This window comes from Archocentrus centrarchus, chromosome 2 (assembly GCF_007364275.1).
Source record: "Archocentrus centrarchus isolate MPI-CPG fArcCen1 chromosome 2, fArcCen1, whole genome shotgun sequence".
In the NCBI taxonomy this organism is placed as follows: domain Eukaryota; kingdom Metazoa; phylum Chordata; class Actinopteri; order Cichliformes; family Cichlidae; genus Archocentrus; species Archocentrus centrarchus.
Window position 1 is genome coordinate 26718697 of NC_044347.1, and position 21338 is coordinate 26740034.

At 41.3% G+C, this 21338-nt stretch overlaps 4 protein-coding genes across 5 annotated transcripts in view; 2 read left to right on the plus strand and 2 right to left on the minus strand.

Annotated features, from left to right (window-relative positions):
- The window catches only part of nid2a (nidogen 2a (osteonidogen)), a 54409-nt gene extending 53542 nt beyond the window's left edge, over window positions 1-867 (plus strand). For both annotated transcript variants that reach the window (XM_030754080.1, XM_030754087.1), the window contains one exon: window positions 544-867. In XM_030754080.1, coding sequence (XP_030609940.1) covers window positions 544-554 — 11 coding nt within the window. In that variant the 3' untranslated portion in view covers window positions 555-867. The remainder of the gene's footprint in view (window positions 1-543) is intronic.
- A 937-nt stretch (window positions 868-1804) lies between these two features.
- On the minus strand, window positions 1805-5138 carry rtraf (RNA transcription, translation and transport factor). Its single transcript, XM_030750717.1, has 8 exons — window positions 4965-5138; window positions 4279-4403; window positions 4046-4145; window positions 3254-3334; window positions 2978-3066; window positions 2560-2628; window positions 2320-2368; window positions 1805-2203 (listed from the first exon to the last, which is right to left on the minus strand). Exons 1-8 carry the CDS (start codon window positions 5023-5025, stop codon window positions 2049-2051), a joined length of 729 nt encoding a protein of 242 aa, XP_030606577.1. The 5' UTR covers window positions 5026-5138; the 3' UTR covers window positions 1805-2048.
- A 982-nt stretch (window positions 5139-6120) lies between these two features.
- Window positions 6121-10193, minus strand: sap18 (Sin3A-associated protein). Its single transcript, XM_030750905.1, has 4 exons — window positions 10010-10193; window positions 7435-7544; window positions 6500-6622; window positions 6121-6397 (listed from the first exon to the last, which is right to left on the minus strand). The coding sequence occupies exons 1-4, from the start codon at window positions 10079-10081 to the stop codon at window positions 6241-6243; spliced, it is 462 nt and encodes a 153-aa protein (XP_030606765.1). The 5' UTR covers window positions 10082-10193; the 3' UTR covers window positions 6121-6240.
- Window positions 10194-13313: 3120 nt separating this feature from the next.
- Window positions 13314-18342, plus strand: LOC115794770 (gap junction beta-2 protein-like). Its single transcript, XM_030750421.1, has 6 exons — window positions 13314-13347; window positions 13991-14162; window positions 15403-15555; window positions 15862-16010; window positions 16087-16293; window positions 18230-18342. The coding sequence occupies exons 2-6, from the start codon at window positions 13992-13994 to the stop codon at window positions 18315-18317; spliced, it is 768 nt and encodes a 255-aa protein (XP_030606281.1). The 5' UTR covers window positions 13314-13347; window position 13991; the 3' UTR covers window positions 18318-18342.
- The last annotated feature ends 2996 nt before the right edge of the window (window positions 18343-21338 follow it).

Consider the following 21338-nt stretch of genomic DNA (forward strand, 5'->3'; position numbering starts at 1 on the left):
GGATAAGCCCTAAAGTAGCACCTTGGCAAATGTCGCTGTTAAAGTTACACACATCTGCAGCGCAACATCTCGTCACAATACGTACGTTTGTGCGTGGGATTTTAAAAACAGTCAGACGGATGACTATCACTGGCGTGTGCTGCTGTAAAAGTCACATCCTCCAGCACTCAGACTAGATTACAGTCGCGAGCTTTGAAGATGATGATGTGTGGTGTAATTGTGGCCATGATGACAGCTCTGAAACTCATGTGCTAAAGGTATGGGAGCTGCTTGTGAGAAGCTTAAAAGCTGTTATCGTGCATAAACACACACACACACACACACGTTCTTTACAGAGATCATTCTCAGTCGCTTGCAGTTGCGAAGTGGGCGGCTGTTTGTTCTGTCATTAGGGCACCGCAGCACCTGAGTTTTCATCATCACATGTGGATTCACACAGGAAAGGAAACCTTTAACTTCTCATTTCCACTTCTTGAAGTACTTCCACTGGAAAATTAGATGTTTCTAAGTGGTGAGCTCTTTTTTTTTTCCCTTGTGTCACAGGGAGCCACTAACGACGGGCCTGCAGCCGCAGAGTCCTTTTTGGTGCTAAAGTTCTGAGGCGATTCATGGACGGAGGGCAGGTCCGGCCCCTCTGGTGTCCCTCCGGAGGAAGGACACTCGGCAGGGAGCAAAGATGTCTTCCTACAGCCAGATCAGCAATCAGAGCAACTTTACAACCCATTCCAACCCCAGTATCTCACCTTAATATAACCCAAAGTAAATGATTTGTAAATTTGTTTTATACCTCATTTCCAGCTTTTTTCTACTGTATTTTTGTATTGTCTGAGTCGTTTTGTTTTTCTATTGAATAAAGCTGCAGAACAATGAACTCGAATGCTAAAATGTATGACTGCAGTTTTTTTTTTTTTTCCCTGTTCTTTAAAAAGCCAAAGAATAACAACTTGAAGCTTTTTCTGTTGGGAAACTTAGCATCGGGTTTCTTTTTGATCAGCCAACATCATCAAGTTCAGCAGTCATGCTAATTTGCATTCAGAGTGGTGTCTGTGTTGCGCTCAGCAGCAACTTCTCCGGTTGCAAAAAGTCAAAGTGTACAGATGTCGATGAGAAAAATGATCCCAGGACAAGCTTGATGGATGGCGCTGTTTCAACATGACATCAGAAGGTTTCACTGCAACTCAAAGCTGTAGTAAATCCAAAAATGGACGTACCACTATCCTTTCAACCCCTTCTCTTAAAAACATGATGCAAACCACCAGAAGAATGTTTAGCCCACAGATGACACTGTCTGGCTGCAGCTCCATGGAGCCCCTTTCATTCTGGACTGTCTTGTGAGCGCTCTGTAAGAAAATAAGAGGAGGAGTTCTCAAAAATGTTACAAGTTCTCTGTTGCCACCCTTTAAAAAAAGAAAACAACCCTCATCGTGCAGCACGCAGAGTCCCAGTTTCTCAGTCACATCCACACCTTGCTTGTGGTTTCATTACACCCATGGCCCACTCTAACCAGTGGGTCATTTTTTTATAATCTGATATTTAAAACACAATTGGCTGCTTGATGTGCTTTTTTTGGAGGTTATTAATTTCTGCTGTACTGTCAAAAAACAGCAAACGTCGGCCACACAGAAGCACAGGAGTCAAACTGTGTTCAGCTGGGTTTATAGTGTTTTCCTCTCACACCCCAAAATAATCATTTCTGTCCATCTGTAAACAATATTTCATCAGAAACAAATATAACAGTCAGTTTGAATATTGCAGAAGAGGAGACGGTGGCAGATTTCCAGAAGCTTTAAACTCGGTTACTGAATAATTCATAGAAACCATTTTTATTCATTTTTTCTTAGATTAAGCTTTAAGAACTTATCCATGCTGCATGTCCACACTTTTATTTATGAGATTCCCAATTGAAACAGTCCAATCTCATGCAACAACAGGAAAAAAAAAAAAAATACAAACTCATTTATGTCCCTCAACCAACAAAAGGTTTTTCCTCTCAAAATCAAATCAGGTTTAGTCCCACACTCCCTCCGCTGTCCTCGGCGTCCTCGCTCTCATCTGCCAACCTTGCCCAGCCGGTGGTCTGTCTTGGGGTCGGCTATGATGGCCTGAACAGCTACGATGGCCTCGTTGATCTTGGTCTGCAGCTCCCTCAGCTCCTCGATGTGCAGCAGGCGCAGGATCTGAGCCGCTTCGTTCAGAGTCGCATCTGAGGAGAAAAGACGGATTTATTTTACTTTTTCATAGATGGAAATGTGTCGACACTTCTGTTTGCTGGTGATCATGTAGCTGTGCTCTTCTCTTGTTTAAAAAAAAACAACTCACCTCCAGTGTCAAAACCCAAGATGTGCTTGTCTAAAGCTACTGGAACACCCTGAAGGAAAAAAGAAAATAAAGACAAGTGAGAATCAGGTTCAACCCGAGGACACAGTCAGTAACTGAATCTGAATTTTGATCCCTGCTGAAATCACGGCTCTAGACTTGTAGCTGTCTATACATAGAAATCAGGAAATCTAAAAATGTTAATTTTGATGCATATTATGTACACGTGTGTCTTCACTTTACCTCTTTGTTGTGGCTGGCTTTAGCGATGGCTTCTGGAGAAAGTCTCTCCTGGATCAGAATACGAATGGCCTGGAAGTCGCAAAGGAAAAACACACCCAAACTGATTTCATGGCAAAACGCTTCTTAATAATTTGAGATAATTCTAATACTTCAGACTTGCATTAAATCACCCTAAATATGTTTAAAAGCTTAAATGACTTTCTATTGTGAGAGTCCACCATTTCTGTTTATCTCAGAGTCATCGGTCTGCCCGTTAACCTGCATTAGGAGCACGAAGAACGGCTTTATTCATGCTGCCAGCGTACATGAAAGGCATTCTAAGGGCTTTTATTGTGAAGCAAATCATACCAACTTCTTCTCACTCTGTGCCCAAACAGGCTTTGCTACAGTATTAAAGTGCCCTTTAGCGTATTCTCACCTTAAGCATAACCAGGTAGTCATCATGTCGTTGTATCTTGAGGATGTTGGCCAGAGCTGTAACTCCTGCTTTGAAATCTGGAGAATTACCTGGAACCACACACACACACACACACACACACACACACACACACACACACACACACACACACACACACACACACACACACACACACAGTGACGTCAACTTTTATCCCGGGAAGATGCAAAGAGGGAAAGAACGAATGCCAGGAAGGAGAGAGCTCGAGTAGAAGCAGCAAGTCTAAGTTTTACTCACTGTCGAGGTTAATGAGAGGGTCCACAGCTTTATCACTGTTACTGGAGGCTGCCAGGGGCTGACAGTTCTTGTACTTCTCCACTGTGATGAGATACACAAAACACACCCATGATAAACTGACTGACTTGCATGGCATTAAAGGGAGCTATCAGTTATGAGTAAGAGAGTAATGATGCTGCTATAAATGGGGACAAATGAGCTGGTGCCCAGGAGACAATATTCCTTTTATAATGTCTCCATCTGCTGGTCACCACCAGTATTTCAACTAGTGACAGATTAAATGCCGTGCTTATTTATTGTACAGCATTTTTGTCTTGTGACACCAATAAAATAAAGCACTGCAGCTATAGTTACTCTTTCAGATTCTCCACTGACCTCACCCTACCATAAATAATTTCTTAAGATTTCATATCAGTGATTATCAGGGAAAGATAACTGCTTTAGATGCTCTGTAAAAAAAACAAAAACTTAAGAGGTTACTATCTGCACACAGAGGTCCATGAGATCTTCCAAAAATTTAGACTTTTTCCAAGGAACTGATTGTCCAGTAGGTGGTAGTTTTGTACACGTTATCGCTTATCCCAAACAAAACTAAGAGGCAGGTTAGGTGTGCAGCACACCCACAGTGATGTTAACCACCTCTGTATAACTGTAAACCCAGGGTTAAACCTCAGGGTACCTCACTAAACCTGTGCTCTGTGGCACAGCTCTCTGCACCTACTGCATCTAGCTGCAGCAGATAGGGGCCCCTCCCCCTATGCAAATTAAAGTGAACTGAATGAAACATCGTACCATTGTCTCCATATTCATACCGCACAGCCAGGCCCAGTAACCAGTCTACAGCCTCCTTCCTCTCGTCGACTCCAAACGGACAGTTCACATCCTGCAGGTACTGCACACAGAGAAAGGAAGCTCAAACACAACTCATTCGGCTCCTGATATTATATAAGAAATGCAGTTCTATGGTAGAAGTCAGTGTGGGATTCCCACTAATAGCGTCACTGATGCTCATCCAGCAGCCTCACCTTCTGGTAGGCTTTGGGCCACTCTGAGCTGGGGATGTTCCTCAGGTTTCCTCTGTCTTCGATCTTATAATGTCGAATCTTCTGGTCCTCCAGCCACACAATGCAGTTCCGAAACTGGGTCTCATCTGAGCAGAAATGAGAGGGGCTGCTGATCAGCACACGCCACTGATACTACCACCAGCAGCTGCATGTAGCCAGTGAGTGAAGAAGTAAGTCAATAAATCCCAGCTTTCATTCGCAGGGAGAAGAAGCTGCAGAGCCACATCTGCTGAATCACACAGCACCAGCTACAGGACGCAAACTGTTTGCTTTGGCACCAGAAGTTACAGCGTTGGAGTTCACTGCTATGACTGCGGTAACCTGATAACTACAGCCCGATAGTGAACCCCGATACCAAAATAGCATATTCAATTTAAAAGCATTTGTTTATTAAACTGCACATTTATCACTAACCAACTTTCTGTCCAGTTCAATTACTTCTAAACAACCTACAGTTAAAAACTAGCAAAGATGATTAAAAGTGTTGAATGTTGAGAGGTTGTACACCGTTACATTTGTCTCACAGTGAGAAACAGACATTTTCTGTTGTATTAAATGTGGCAGCTCTCTGCCTCTCTGACAGGACACGTTAGCCGGCTCCACGTTCAACCCAACGGACCAACTGAATTTGATAAGTTTATTCTTACCTGTGCAGTCAAAGCCGTTCGGGTTGTGATAATCTAGAGCGACCAGTTTTCTCCGAAACATTTCACTCTGTGTTTAATGTGCAAACCAACACTTTCGTTAGCTAACAGTCACAGGTCCACTTTGATTTTCTGCTAGCCTTCGTTATGTGGCTTCGCGCATGCGCTGACGGAGAGCCTACAACTTCCTGTTATAGCTATCAAAATAAAAGTTTTCCACACGGACCACCACTAAAAATAGCTCGTGCAGTAAATTATCAGATTAAAAAAAAAATCAGCCTAGATCAGAAAAAGGTGCATTTGTTTTTTACATCAGGTCTTTCATTTGAAACTGCTAACATGCCAGCATGTTTCTGTAATTGTACTTCTAAATTCCACCGTATAAAAGAAATCTTTTCTCATGTTGCCAGCTTCATTAATGTAACTTTGTTTAACTCAAAATATTTTACTTCTGATTTACATTAAAAAGAGAATGGTAAATGGACTAGTTCTTATATAGCGCTTTTCTACTCAGTCAGAGCACTCAAAGCACTTATACAACCTGTTTGCATTCACCCATGCACTCCGATTCATACAAGCACTTCCATGTTTCTACTAAGCTAAGTGCTTTTTTTTTTAAATTAACTAACATTCACACACATTCATACTCCGACAGAACGGTCGGAGAGCAACTTGGGGTTAAGTATCTTGCCCAAGGATACATTGGCATGTAGCCCGGAGTAGCCAGGATTCGAACCGCTGACCTTCCGATCAGTAGGTGACCTGCTCTACCTACTGAGCTGCAGCCACCCCAAGATGACCAGTTACCACTACACATAGTATCTTGCACGGTTATTGGTGATTACTAATTACTGTGAATGCTGAATATCGTTATGCATGAAGCACGACCTAAGTTTTTTTTTTTTTAGGTTTTTCAGAAAAAAAAAACTGAACCAAATATTGAACATTTAATGATTTAGGCAAAAATAGAATTTTTGTTAAAAAATTACTTTTAACATGATGGCTTATGTTATTTACAAACTTCCATATAATTGATCCAGCCTTGACCAAACAGGTGATATTGGTGAACTGCTCCCTGCCTTCTGTTTCTTTGCTAGTTTAACATTCACAGTCAATCATCACACAGTAACAGGAAAAAAAAAAACAAAACTCTGAAGACTTTGGAAAAAAATGACAATTTTATTACAGATCACATTTTTTAAAAAAATGAGTCAAAACCATCCAAGATGATGAAAAGAAGACACAAAAAAACAGAAGGTGTTGGTTTATGTGTTTATGTTCAGAATGGCCTCATGCGTGTGCTCAGGGGCGGTGCTCTGTTGGGGGGTGTGATAGCTATATCCAGGTAGTCTCCAATCTGGAAGCGCTGAGACTGCAGCGTCATGGAGTCATCTGCACCTTTTCTGCCGGACACGGTACTGCCGATCTCTTTCAGCCTGAAGGGGGGGTGGGGGAAGAGAGGTTATTAAAGATGCGATGTACACAGCACACTGCATTTTTTAGCTCTGTGAATCCAAAGTCTTTGGTGTGATACTAACTTGTACATTTTCCCTCTGGGATCTGGGTAGACAATGGCAAAGCTAAAGTAGGTGCCTTTTTTCCTGGCCTCTGGATACACTTCCTTCACCAAGCTAGTCAGCTCTTTCAGTGTAGCATCCATCCTGAAACACACACACACACACACTCAGAGAGCAGCTCCAGCATCTTCATCTTCCATTCATGGAAACCAAGTACTAGGACTGTAAATGATGTGACCGTTAATCAATGGCTGAATGGACTAATTAAATTACTATCCCCATTATGAGAATCATATTAAACTGCTTCACTAGTTTCATGTCGCATCTCCACATATAACCTAAACTTGCAACGTAAGTATCTGGAAGTCCACGAACACACACAAGTTCATGCCTGGACTTCAGCACTAGGGCTGGGCAACATAGCCTCAAAATTATATCACAACATTTCAAGAAAATCTGCGATAATGATGCTTCTGATAATATAGAAGAAAAAGAAATTTTTTTATTGATGCTGCAGCTAAATCAGCACTTAACGTGACTGCATTTACAGAGACACCCGTTTATCTCGTCTCCCTAACTTTCCCCGGAGGATGTTTTAGTCTGTGAAAAGCTCCACGGTCACCAAATCAACGTGTAAATGTTGCTTTATGCTGGCAGTGAGAAATAACTCCTGGTGAACGTGCGTCTCTTTTGCTCTTCTGCTGCATTGTGCAGCATAGAGGGTGGATCACACTACCCTAATGGGCGTGTGTGTTAACATCCTCTTTCACCCCAGCAGCAATGCTATCGGTGATCAGCGATGACACAGGGGGATGACTGGATGGAACAAATCACCTGACCCTAAACAGAATCAAAACTTCTGCTGTTTTACTTACTCAGCGTAAAACCCCGGAGAACGTTTGACTCAGGTAAACACGCGCCAACAAAGATACAGAGTGACGCGTCTGTAGTCTTACCATGTGTATATCTGCAGTTCGCTGGAAGGAACATTTCCTCGAGCAAATTCATCGACTCTGTGGTGTCTCCCACTGTTAGTGGTGAAAACTCGCAGCAGAAGGGGGCACGTCTGCGGCAAAGAAATATTAAAATAATAATGAAAAGAAGACAATAGAAAAACAATGAGAACATCTGACATAATATAAATAAAACAACTGATTATTTTAACTAACCCAGATGTGTATTCAAGGTTCAAGGTTTTTTTATTTGCCATTTGTGCATGAACCAAGGTCTAGGCACATTGGAATTTTTTTTCACGCAGGTCTCTCTCAGTCAACCAAGTATAAAAAATAGAGCAATAAGTATAAGATATAGAACAAAAATATAGAAATTAAAAGCAATATAGAAATAGACAATATAAAAAATTAAAAATCTATTCTATAACAAGAATCCCTACACAAAGGAACCACAGGGATCCTATCTATGTACTTTACTAGTTTTATTTTGAAAAATTTTCACGGACCATATGGTATGCCACAAACTACACTGCTCTCTAGTGGCCACATCGAGTAACTACCACTTTTTATTTTTGTTGCCAATACGCTATAAAAGGCACAGTTGGATCTCATTACACTTTTTCCCACCAAGGCAACCAGTGCAACCAAACTAAACAGAAGCCTGCATTACACAGCAGGATCTGGAGTTATTCAGGTTACTTAAAGGTTAAGGCTGGGTCTTCTGTTTATGTTATAAACTAAAGATAAACAGGTATGAAATCAAACAATTCAAGAAAAATGTGTCACCTCTCCTGGAAGAGTCCGAACCTCTGTGCTGAAATATTAAAAGTGTTTTTAAGAACGAATGATGCCTTTGTCTTATTGTAGTAGTTTCCTAGAAGCTATGTCTATGCTATTTATGCTGTAACACATGATCCTAAAACACCAATTTGTACTCGGTGGCATTATATCAAATCTGAAAACAGACTAAGCCTATGTATGAATTTAAACACCACCAATGCTGCAGCTGAAAGAACAAGGCTTATATTGTTTTACATGCATCTAAACATTTATTTAGTGGCATAACAGTTGTAATCCATCAGATGGCCAAGGCCACCTCTTTTAAGTGATCACACTCAAAGCTAGATTGGGAACCTGTTGATAAAAACCATTGTGTGAGTGCTTAGCCTGATTGCCAGTGTTAGGGGAAGTGAAGCCAGACAAGGGAAAGCTATCCTGAGAATGTTGAACTTGCTTCATGGAACAAGGCTGAGGCCTGCAGTCAAAACATAGAATTGAGAGAAAATATGTGGTGGCACTGCACTCAAAACTGTTTTACTGCAAGAATAAATTGGATTTAACTGAATAACAAAGGTTTTGTTTGCTTTGAGTTCAATCCAGTCAGCCTCTGCTGAAAGATGTACGGTCTAGCTACACTATATTGCCAAAAGTATTCGCACATCTGCCTTCACACACATATGACCTTGAGTGACATCCCATTCTTAATCCATAGGGTTTAATATGTCATCAGCCCACTCTTTGCATCTATAACTGCTTCAACTCTTCTGGGAAGGCTTCCCACAAGGTTTACGGGTGTGCTTATGGGAATTTTTGACCATTCTTCCAGAAGCACATTTGTGAGGTCAGACACTGATGTTGGACGAGAAGGCCTGGCTCGCAGTCTCCGCTCTAATTCATCCCAAGGCGTTCTATCAGATTGAGGTCAGGACTTTGTGCAGGCCAGTGGTGCTCAGTCATGTTGGAACAGGAAGGGGCCATCCCCAAACTGTTCCCACAAAGTTGGGAGCATGAAATAGTATAAAGCCAGACTCATCCATCAGATTGCTAGATGGAGAAACATGATTCATCACTCCAGAGAACACATCTCCACTGCTCTAGAGACCAGTGGCGACGTTTTTAACACCACTGCATCCAACGCTTTGCATTGTACTTGGTGATGTAAGGCTTGGATGCAGCTGCTCGGACATGAAAACCGATTGCAACAGTTTTGCCTTCAGATCTATCTTAAGACTGCAAAGCGATTTTTATTTGATTAAACAAAATACTACACAAGTGACGTAATATCTGAAAGTTAACATATGACAAATTCTTGAATGTTAAATTTAACAGGAAAATTGAGTTAAATTAAGCGGTAAATACTTTTGCTTGGAATTGCCTACACTGCCATACGTTACTCTAGCTAGCCGTGTGCTTTTGCTAGCTATGGACGTACAACAACATTATGATTCTATTGCTTGATTTTTACTAGTCCACGAGATAAAGGCTAAGTCAAAAGTTACTAATCAACTGCAGAACTGTGCCATGTTGAAACGCTGTTTGCGGCAGCAAAATAAAGCGTCGCAGGGACTGATCAGCCTGCACGCTGTTAATCATTAGCACACTTTCTCCTAGCCGGCGACTCGTTTATTTTAGCGCATCAAATCCTAAACACAAAGCACATATGCAACTTCAGGGATTTTTCTTTCAAAATTGCGTCAGTTCCGAACAAAAATTAGCCAGTCTGCACCAAACTGGTAAGTTAGCATTCAGGGCTAATCCAGGTTAGCTCGGAGCTCATCACATAAAACCCGCTGTTTACCTTTTCTCTGTCGATGGGCTTCTCTGGTTCTTTCTTTATTTCCTCCTGTGTGATCCGCGACTCAAGAGCCATTGTTATTTTATTTTTATTTGTTTACTAATTTAATAATTCAGTTGCGTTACTCCTGCCTCCGTGCCTGGATACTTCAGGCAGACTGCGACAAAAAAAACGAGGCGGAAAGCCTCTCATTTCCGTTTCCGGCCTTCGTTCGTCTACTGCGGAGCCACTGAGGGAGTTACTGCCACCTGCTGGTGTCACTTGTCCATTAGTGTTTATTGTCCGAGTGTATTTTCCACCCCTCTAACGTCTGGTGGAAAGACTACAAAAAATCTACAACACCGTTACATTATTCAGGTAATAATCAAATATACTGCCTATACTTCAAGTTAGGCAGTATATTTGGTGCAAGCAAAAACTACTTAAGTACAAAGTACTATTTTTAGGAACATGCTTTTTAAACGTGTATTCTAGTGCATTATTAACAAATATCCAGTCAACATGTTCAGTGATAATATTTAAATAAATTTATCTTAAACTGTAATAAACTCCTTCCGGTTTCACACACACACTTGAGTCAGGAACTTGAATCCAAATCCCTGTTTACTGCTCGAATTCGGATGAAAATGATTTATGTGAAAATTATCATTTTTGTGTATTTTATTTAATTGTTTTTGATTTTTTTTAAATTCTACTTTTTTTTAAACGATGTAACATCTGTAAGTTGATGTCGGTTGTCATCCATAAAAGGAAAAAATAAATCACAGCAAAATGAGGTCAAAAACACCTGAAGTAGCCTCGCAGGTGATGTTACTGATGTGGGAAAGTTGTCCACACTTCGAAAGAGTGGCTGATCTAGGATCAGGCAGCCAAGTCCTCCTACAGAGCTGAAACCTGCTATTCAGTCACATGCTGCTCTCCCCCTCACTGATTACACGATGTGTGGGTGAGCGTGTGTGGATTTCTGGGTAACATATACGTGAGCGTTGTACAGTGCATCTTTGTACAGTATGTGTGTGCATGTTTATACAGTGTGTTTGTGTGTGTGTATCTCAACAGTACCCTTCTCTGTTCTCCTGCAGACAGGCTGATCTGGAGCTACTCTAACAATCAGCTCTGTTTTACCTCTCTCTCTTTCTCCCCACCCATGTGTGTGTGTGTGTGTGTGTGTGTGTTATCAGATTGGACAGTTTGCCAGCCCCCCCGATTTCACCTTGTCCTGATTGAAAGATCAAACAGTGGCTCTTTGAGTCGGGCCCTGACACTGATACCCATTCATTGATATGCATCAAGACTAAGTGTCACTGTTATTCCCCTAATGACTCCATTACAATCACTGACGCCCTCTCTGCCTCAGCTCTTGTTACTGCTCATCATGCTGGGTCATGTTATGTGTAGTTCTGCACATGAGATTCCAGCCGGGACATCTGCAGTTCTGTCTTTGCTTCATTTGTCAGCTTTTAACAAGCTGGTACCTTTTTTTTTTTGTTTTGCAGAATTTTTGTTTTTTCTAGTTTATATCCATACCTCAGCACTCTAACTGAAGCACAATATGTACATAACATGTCAGAGCTTCTTCACTTCAAAGCATCCTTACTGTAAACTGAGGAAGTTGTTCTTTTTTCCCCCCACACATCAACAAACAGTGGGGAAAGCTCATCGGTCACGGCCATCAGCAGCACACAGAGCCGCCCTGTCCTGCAGGCCGACTGCTGCCAAGTTGTGGTTTGGACCTGAAAAGCGGCTCTGACTCTACCTGTGTCAGCTTACAGGCGCAGAGAAGTCGCACACACATTAAAACGGGACTTCGTACAGCTTTGTTTCTTTCTACTCTCTGATTTCTACACAGCAGGTGAGGTGTTGTGTATGGTCCACGAAGCAAAGTTTATTCATTTGGGAAAGTCCACTTTGTCAAAGAAAAAGCAACATGGAATTCTTGTTGTAGTTACTTCCTGTCTTATTTTGGTAACACACCTTTCCTGTGTGCCCTTTGTTGTTTCACTTCCCTCCCTTGTCTGTTTTCCCTCCTAAGTAACTGTGTGACCTGTATTTATTAGTCATATTCAATTAACTGCTGCTTCACCTGTTCTTCACAGTGTCCTCTGTTTCTCAGCCAGATCCACCAAACTGTCACCAAAGCAAGCATGTTATGCCAAAGTGTTTATGAGTATAAAATATTAATGATGAGACAAGGGATCAGGACACAGATCAATAAAACAGACACCGGAACGCAGGGACACAGGGATGACAAGAAGAACGAAGGGAAAGAGGAATTGCATGCAAGTAACTATAACTAAGAACAAGACTCAGAAAATTATAACAAACTAAGAATCTTAAAATAGAGGCAACAGAAGAAATTCAACAATAACAGAACCTCAAGGAACAGAACACAAAACACTGGGCAAAAGGCCTCAGGCCATGACAGGCAATCAGCACCAAACACAACATATGATGAAGCTAATGAAAATTTTATTAGTTTGAAGTTTTGGGTCCTAAAACTTAGCATTTGATTGGACTTTCAGTCTGATAGAATGACATTCTTCTCCTTAGTGAGTAAAGAGGACACGGCAGATGACCCCCCCTCCCTGAGCCTGGTTCTGCTGGAGGTTTCTTCCTGTTAAAAGGGAGTTTTTCCTCCCCATTGTCTCCAAGTGCTGCTCATAGGAGGTCGTTTTGATTGTTGGGTTTTCTCTGTATTATTGTAGGGTCTTTACCTATAATGTGAAGCACCTTGCGGTGACTTTTTGTCGTGATTTGGTGCTATATTTGGTGTCTCCTCCTTTGATGATGCATCTCAGTTGTTCAATCGAATTGAATTCAGTTTTATTTATGCAGCACCAAATCCCACCAGACAGTCACCTCAGGGTGCTTTATATTGTAAGGTAAAGACCCTACAGTAATTACAGAGAAAACCCAACAGTCACAAGGACCCCCAGTGTCATATCTGCCGATGACAGAAGTTGTGGTTGATTGTAGCTGTTTGTGAAATAAAACTGAGTTTTTCTCTTTACTACATTTCTGCAAAATAAATAAATAAAAAATCTGAATCCCTCTCCTCTGCTGCATCTTCCTCCAAAAATTTACAATGGGGCTGTGAGGTTTTATTTTGAAAATCATCACAGGAAGCTATCAGATAGCGACCTGGCTGCCTTCACGCTGAGAGGCGCATTTTTGAGTTCATGCAAAGGAAGCAGGAGCTGCAGGTTTGTGTTTTGTTCAGTTTATTAGGCTGAGAGTTCCTTTGAAATGTGACTGATGTAACAGGCTGTGTGTTTGTTTTTATGCTCAAAAGGATCATGTGGAATATTTTCCTGCAAACATCCTGACACTGAGGACACAAGGTGAGAAAATACTTTATCTTTTCAATAAAACAAAACAAAACAACAATCCTAATCTTAATTTGTTTGGGGAAAGTAGTTTTAGGAAGGACACAAAATGTTTCTTATAATTTATTTTTTACTTTATGACAAATCATTTCCAGCTGCAAACACACCACTTAATAAGCATATCATGTAAAGTATATCCCAGGTGTTCTTTCAATACTGTACACATCATTTCAATAATCAGTGGCTGAATGAATCAATCAGTGTGAAGTGAATGGTGAAGCTCAGTGAGAACCTCAGCAGTGTGCCTGCACAGTGTGTTCAGTGTGCTTTTAGTTGAGTGGGCTCAGTTCAGTGCAGTCCACAGTGGGCAGAGAGGTTCATCGGTTCACATGAATGTCGGCGCTGGACTTTCTCTCCTCCTCCTCTCACTTTCATTCCTTTTCATCCCTTCCTCTTTCAGACTTGTCTTTTGTTCAGTGTCGGTCTCCGCTTTCATCTTTTGCCACTGACTTCCTCCTAAATGTCTGAGATCTGCGCACATCTGCCAGATGTTCAGATCCTGTAAAAGAAACGGAGAAAGCAAAAGAGTAACACTGATGAATCCAGCCGCTCCTTAGTACAAATATTCCCATTCCCTTGTCACTGTCCTTTCCCCCAGGATGTCTTGGCCTGCCCTGTACGCTCAGCTGGTCGGGGCGAACCGTCACTCCACCAGCCTGGGTAAAACCTGGCTCTCTGTGCTTTTTATTTTCCGGGTCATGGTGCTGGTTGTTGCTGCAGAGAGCGTCTGGGGGGACGAGCAGTCTGACTTCACCTGTAACACACTACAGGTAGGAAATACCTGTTTTTAATATCTGAAGCTTGTGGGATGCATGTCATGATGGCAGTTATTTGTTAAAGTGTTGAAAGCAGATTAATGGACCTTTTTTCACAGATTGGGAAACTTTGCCTTGTCTGAAGAGACTCGATTTCTGTTGCAACATTGCAACATGATAGTAGGATCAGAATTGGCATAACCAACATGATACACAAAGAGAGAGAATTATGGCTCTGTCCCACCTTGTATCAACAGTTCAGGCTGCTGGTGTTGGTGCAATTATGTGGGGCATTTATTTGGCACATGTTGGTGTCCTTATTACCTGCTAGGGTATAATGGCTAACTATGTCCATCCCTTTATGACCACAGTGTACCCATCTCATGATGATGCGATGAGATGGGTACACTGTGGTCACGCCAATAGTCTCCACTGTCACCAACAGAGCTCCTTTGGGATGATTTGCAGATGCAGATTTGCATCATGGATGTGTAGCTGACCGATCAAAATCTCTGAGGAATGTTTCCAGAACCTTGCTGAATCCATGCTACAAAGAATTAAGGCGGTTCTGATGGCAAAAAAAAAGGTCCACCTCAGGACTAGCAATGTGCGAATAACAAAGTGTAGTTTTTTTTTTTTCTTTTCTTTTTTAGGGTGATAAGGATGAGTAGACAAGGATCAACAGGTGGTGCAGTTACGGTGGCCCTGAGAGGTCAAATGCACTGCAACTTAAGAAAACACCAGCAAGCAGAAAAAATGCTGCAAAAAGCACATGAAACACAATGGATTTTGAATAAAGCACAATGGAAGTAGAAAAAAATCTGAATCTCTCTATGGATATCTAGGTTTTTTTCAAACCTTTGCTGGTGAACTTTTGAACTCTCTGAAGTGTAGATCCCATTTCCAAGTCAGATCAGAAATTATGTGACAGACCGCTTAGTATGCAAGAAGTTCACGTTGCAATTTCTCACTTTAAAATCAATAACTCTCCTGGAACTGGTGGCCTCTTGGCTGAATTTTATAATTTTCTGATGGGCTAGCTCCCTTTCTATTACATCATGGAGTTCTCCCAGCAACTTAACTCAGGGTCTAACTTCTCTAAGACACACCTCTGGTCACTGATACCTAACGATTATGAAATTCTAGCATTAATTCTTGCCAAAAGATTAAAATATATTTTGGACAAACAAACAAATATCATAAAATTCATTTAGGATATTTTTGCTGCACCACCCCTTTTTTTTTTTTTTCCCAGCCTGGCTGTGAGAACGTCTGTTACGATCAGTTCTTTCCCGTCTCCCACATCCGTCTCTGGTGTCTTCAGCTCGTCTTTGTCTCTGCACCGACGCTCCTGGTTGCCATGTATGTGGCCTATCGTAACCACAGAGATAAGAGGAAGCTCCTTCAGGTGTGTGGGCTCTTTTATGTTTGATTAAAAAAAAGTTTCATGTAATGATATCTCTAATGTCTCCCAAATTTTCTGGTGCCCATCCGTTCTATGCGATGACATAACTTGTGTCATGTCATGTTTGTGGGTCATCTACCAATCGAAAGGTCAGTGGATTGATCCCTGGCTCCTTTACTCTGAATGTTGACGTATTCCTGGGTGAGATGCTGAACCCTGATTGAGGCCTGCAGTAGAAAGCTCTTTGAGTGCTCAGATTGAGTGGAAAGGTACCATATAAGTACTGGCCCATGTAATCCTGTGTAACAGAGTTCTGGCAGAGCTGGCTTCCTCAGCACAAAGGGCCTGGATGAGGAGCTGGAGACTCTGAAGAAGCGAAGGCTCCCGATCACTGGTGCCCTCTGGTGGACATACGCCTGCAGTCTCGTGTTCAGGCTGCTGTTTGAAGCAGGATTCATGTAAGATCAGTGCTTCCTTTTTCTGGCAGTCTCACGTGGCTATTTTGGTTTGATGATGATTGATCTGTGTCTCCAGGTATGCCCTGTATGTGGTGTACGATGGCTTCCAGATGCCACGGCTGGTGCAGTGTGATCAGTGGCCATGTCCTAACCTGGTGGACTGTTTCATCTCACGTCCCACTGAGAAAACCATCTTCACTGTTTTCATGGCCACTGCCTCGTCTATCTGCATGGTCCTTAACGTGGCTGAACTTGTATATCTTGTCGCCAAGGCTGTCAACAGGTAGAGTATTAATCAGACCGTCAGGTGATTAATCAGCTGATTGATGCTTATATTGTTTCTGTTACTTTGTCAGTTTTTGAGGTGTAAATTGTGTATTCCATATGCACTGTCTAGTTATCTTGTACAACATGTGTCCAGGCCTGTCAAAAATTTTAGAGCTTCATCTAAACAAATGAGGACAAAATTATTAATACCCCTATGAAATTTAGAGTTTTGTCAACAGAGCAATGGATTTTCAACATAGCATTTCTAAACATATTAGGTTTCTTTAGAAAGCATAAATTATTTTTATTTGCACACAATGACAGAATTATTTCAGGAAAAACTAAAGTTGCCAGGGTCAATGTTATTAGCTCCCTGAAAAACTGACCTTTCTATTGAACCACAGCACAAACCACTGCTGAGCAATGATGTGGTTGAACTTTGTAAAATCGAGTTAAAACTGAGGGTTAGCTTCCAGTTTACTCACAGTAGAAAAACCTCAGCAGTCACCTGAGAAAGCGTCATCAACAGTTTAGACTTGAGAAAAAGAATTACTGATGCCCACGAAGCAGGAGATGGACATACAAAGTTATCACAGTGTTACCAAGTATCAAGAACTGGAGAAGTATTAGGAAATTTAAAGAGAGCCACACAGTGCAGAACAAGCTTTCAAAGACTCTTGAAAGAAAACTAGTGAGAGACGTGTCCAAAGACCCCAGAACAACTGCCAAGACACGAGTGAATAACTCAGCCAAGCCAGGATTGTAGTCTCAAAGAAGACAACCACTAGAACCCCGCACAGGAACAGACTGTGAGGTTGCAGACCAAGAAAAACTCTACTTCTGCACAAGAGACACCTTTGAGCCAGACTGAAACATGCTAAGGACAACTTGTTGAAAGATTATGTATAATGGAAGCACGTCCTTTGGTCAGATGATAAGAAACTAGAAGAAGGGAGAAGCTGCAACCCAAAGAACACTGTTCAGGGTCACATATATAGAGACAGGGTACACCCTTTACTGGTCGCCAGCCTGTCGCAGGGCCAACACAGAGAGACAGACAACATCCACACCTATGGGCAATTTAGAGTTTCCAATTAACCTAACCCCAGTAAGTACATGTCGTTGGACTGTGGGAGAAAACAGGAGTACCCAGAAAAACCCATTCAGACACAGGGAGAACATGCAAACTCCACACAGAGAGAGGGAGAGGCCTGGGCCAAGATAGAATTGAACCCAGGCTTTCCAGATGGTATTCTAACTGTGAGGCAGCAGTGCTAACCACCACGCCATGGGAGTCCCGGACGCTTCAGTGCGTCTGGGACTGGGAATCTCGTCAAGATGGAAGGAATCATGAAGAAAGGATGCGTGAAGTTTATGGAAAAAAACCCCCTCAAAACTGGTTCTGGGTCATCGCTTTGTCTTCCAGCATGAAAACAACCCAAAACATGCATGGCTCCTGGTGGAGAACTTCCTCCAGAAGACCAAAGTCAGTGTTACTGACTGACCTGCACAAAGCCCTGACATGAATCCCATTGAAAAGCTGTGGGGTGAACTGAAGACCGAGGTCCATGCTAGAAGATCATCAAATCTGGAGGAGCACTGACAGATTCGCTGAAGAACAATGGACTGCGATTGCTCAGTCGATGTGTGTGAGACTTGTCGAGAACTGCAAACAATTGCAGGCTGTTGTCCAGCAAAAAGTACACTTTACTACTGACATCAGGGGGGCTAATCATTTTGATCCTGGTGGAATGGTGGTGTCAAATAATTTTGTTTCTGTGTGTAAAATAAAATAATGTAAGCATCCAAAATAACGCTAAGATGTTTGGAAAAGCTGCATCCCTTTAAAAGATAAACTTTTGTAAGGGGACTGATTATTTTATATATATATATATATATATATATATATATATATTTTTTTTTTTTTTTTTTTTTTTTTTTTTTTTTCCCAGGGGTCTGTGTGATCAGAGAGAGAGGAAATCATGCAGCAAAGAGCGGATGCGGAACAGGACCAACCAGAGGTCACTTGTTTCAACCTGAGAACACAGCAAGAAGACGGAGGGTGGAGAAGAAATTTATAAAAACATTTTTATAGACTGAATAGATATGAATGACTCATAAATGTAAATACAACTCACAAATTGGACATTTTCTATGACACCCTATGATTGTTGAAATGTAAAAATCAAATGGTGGAGAGGATGTTAACATCTCAACATGTTATTTGAAAAAAAATATTTAAATACATCAATAGATCAATAGATACATAATTGTTTTTTTTTTTTCTTTGTTTTGTTTTTTGGTTGATAGTACAGCTGTGCAGATAGTTGAAAGTCATTTAATGGGAAACAATGTGAAGATTCTAGCAACTACCTATATACTATGTACACAGATACAAAAAGTTGTTTGCATTTTTCATAACAATTTATTGAATGTAAATTCACTTACAATTTCTCATCAAACTTCTACAAATAAAGTTTAAGCCTTAAATAAAGTTGGTCTCAGTGTTGTTGGTTTGTAGTTAATTCTAATTATATTTTTGATCTTGTTTCAAGGGAAAAAACTAACTCACGAATTCATTTGCTATGCAGTGAAGTGCTGACTGTACTCTGCTGACCCCTGCTGGTGAGCAGTGAGGACTGCAACAAAGGGATAGTCCCTGAGTGACACAAAACAAAGTCGACACTTATGAATAGGTGGCATCACCCCACAGTTTTTAATTGTTTAATTGAGTCTTTAATTGTTAAGAAACTACAACAAAAACTTGGTTACTTGTACAGAAATAGAATGAACTTTCCTACATTTTGAAGGCAAAAAAATAAATAAACAGTTGGAAGTTAATTTTGTCTTTCCTGGTGACATTTAGTCTCTGTGGATGCTGTTTATCATTCTACCCTCAAGTTTATTACAGGTAACATTTACAGTATGCATGATTGGATCTTTCATGAAACTTAGATAGCCCTCTCTGTTTAAAAAATGTGATAAATGGGTTATATGTGATTGTGTATCAATAAAGCTTTCATTGGGTGGATTTCATCTCTTTTATTCTAGACTGGCGCTCTGGGCGAATGGCTGGCTATGACTGCAAGGCTTTCATGACTGTAACTTAATAACTGCTTTTAGTCTCTCTATTTTCTGTGTTTTTGTCTGCACCTTTTTTGCATTTGTATATTGTTTTATTTGATTCCTTTTATTCTGTACCTTTCATTTTTATCATGCTTCCTTTATTGTTTATATCCTTTTAAATCTTTTTTTTTTTTTTTTTGGTCTGGTCAGAAATGTGATGGTTGCGCCGCACATACACGCGTACGCGCGCGCACTCAAACACATACCTTTCCTCCACCACCACCACCACCACCCCTAGTGCGCCCCATGCGCGAGGAACCCCTTGTGTGACAGTGGCGGATGGCCTTGGCCACGCGGGACGCAGCCGCTGTGCCTTCGCGGGACAGGTTCCACACGCGCCCTTTTTTTTTTTTAGACTAGACTAGGCTCGCGTACTTTTCTTTTTCTTTTTTGTTGTTAACTCTCTCTCTCTCCGTAACTCTCTGCATTGCTCTCTGTGTCTCTCTCCCTGCCCCCCCTCCCCTCTAATACCAATCTCACCCACTCCTCTCTCGTTTGCCTCGAGAACACCCGTGGGACGAAAAGAAAAAAGAAGGCGGAAAGAAGAGAGGAAGCGCGGTGCCGGGAGGGAGACGTGTTTCAGAGGAGACCGGTAAGCAGGTGCACCGTAGAGTGATGCTGGTGGCTGAGGTGGGAGGGAAGAGGGATTATCATCCTTCCATGTGCTGGATTATCGGCACCTCTCATGCTGCGTTCACATCCCTGTGGGAAGGACGGCAGACAGGAAGCCGCTTATCCACAACAATATCGTGCAGACTAATATAGTCTTTGATATAAATGCAGGTTCTGGGGTTTTAGATAAAGTTTTGATACTTTACTTATAAATAAAAAAAATTAAAAAAGACTCATGGACAAGAAACTAGTGGGAAACAAAGGCTGTTTTGGCGGAAATAGCAGTGTTTAAACCTGGATCTGGAAATCAACCTGTAGGAAACCTACATTTTAATTTTGGTAGTTCAGGTGTAAACTGCCATTGGTCGGTGAAGTAATGTTAATGTATGACTTGCTGTAGAAAAATGGAAGAAACAAGTTGCTGCTCCTAACCAGCCAACCAGCTGTTGAACCGATTACATTTCCATGCTCACTTTTAATGATGGGTGGTTTGACTCATCGTGCTACTTTCCTGGGGTCCAAAACGTGGGCATTCCTGAGGCCATCCAGATTTACCTTCTTATTTAAGAAGCTGTAAAATCCTTCTTTTACACTTTGTTTGAACTCTTTGTGCCATTTGTTACCTTCACTCTCTTTGATGCACGTCTATAAATCTGTACACATATACAGTGCTTTTATGTATCTTAGGAAGCTTTAGACCCATTGATTCACTTGCATGTACAGTAACTTATTCACATTTTTGGCAGTATCATTACATTTTTATGTATTTATCAAAAAAGCATCTGAAGTATCCTGACAAACTACATTTAACCTGTACTTTTACTCATTACTCTAAGAAATATGTGAAAGAAACTATGTAAACGTTAAGCACTGATCTAACACTAACGTTTCTGGATATGCAGTATGATAGTCGACTAACTTTGTAGTGAACAGAGCTGCCTTTTGTTGTGACTGTGCAAATCTTAAAAAAGGGTTTCGGGGTGCAAATGGCAGGCCAAGAGTTAACGGTTTGAGCTGTTTTAGCACAAAGACCTCTGATCCATCAAAAGCACACAGCAGCCAGGACAATATCCATCTGGCAGCTTCCCTATTGTCTGCCGTGGCAGATGGCATTTCATCACGTCAACACATCATGTACATGTACACATACCACTGTTAGACTGGTGAATTCGCAGTCATTTGTCAGCTGAGAATATGTTTCAGATGTAGGGTGTCCAAAAAAATCACATTATTTATTTATTTATTTAGTGTCTCTAAGCAATTTTTTAGGAACAGTTAAATTATGACCACGGCATTTCCTTCCTGTCTGTGGAATTTCAGTTA

What these genes read in the sequence shown, in the direction of transcription:
- sap18 (XM_030750905.1), bottom strand. Translation starts at nt 10,081, where the DNA reads ATGGCTCTTGAGTCGCGGATCACACAGGAGGAAATAAAGAAAGAACCA. An exon ending in AGCCCATCGACAGAGAAAAG is followed by an intron (nt 7,545 to 10,009) that starts GTAAACAGCGGG and finishes TCTTTGCCGCAG; the next exon opens with ACGTGCCCCCTTCTGCTGCG. An exon ending in GAACTGCAGATATACACATG is followed by an intron (nt 6,623 to 7,434) that starts GTAAGACTACAG and finishes TGTGTGTTTCAG; the next exon opens with GATGGATGCTACACTGAAAG.
- LOC115794770 (XM_030750421.1), top strand. Translation starts at nt 13,992, where the DNA reads ATGTCTTGGCCTGCCCTGTACGCTCAGCTGGTCGGGGCGAACCGTCAC. An exon ending in TCACCTGTAACACACTACAG is followed by an intron (nt 14,163 to 15,402) that starts GTAGGAAATACC and finishes TTTTTTTCCCAG; the next exon opens with CCTGGCTGTGAGAACGTCTG. An exon ending in GTCGCCAAGGCTGTCAACAG is followed by an intron (nt 16,294 to 18,229) that starts GTAGAGTATTAA and finishes TTTTTTTCCCAG; the next exon opens with GGGTCTGTGTGATCAGAGAG.
- rtraf (XM_030750717.1), bottom strand. Translation starts at nt 5,025, where the DNA reads ATGTTTCGGAGAAAACTGGTCGCTCTAGATTATCACAACCCGAACGGC. An exon ending in GAACGGCTTTGACTGCACAG is followed by an intron (nt 4,404 to 4,964) that starts GTAAGAATAAAC and finishes ATTTCTGCTCAG; the next exon opens with ATGAGACCCAGTTTCGGAAC. An exon ending in ACTACCTGGTTATGCTTAAG is followed by an intron (nt 2,629 to 2,977) that starts GTGAGAATACGC and finishes TGCGACTTCCAG; the next exon opens with GCCATTCGTATTCTGATCCA.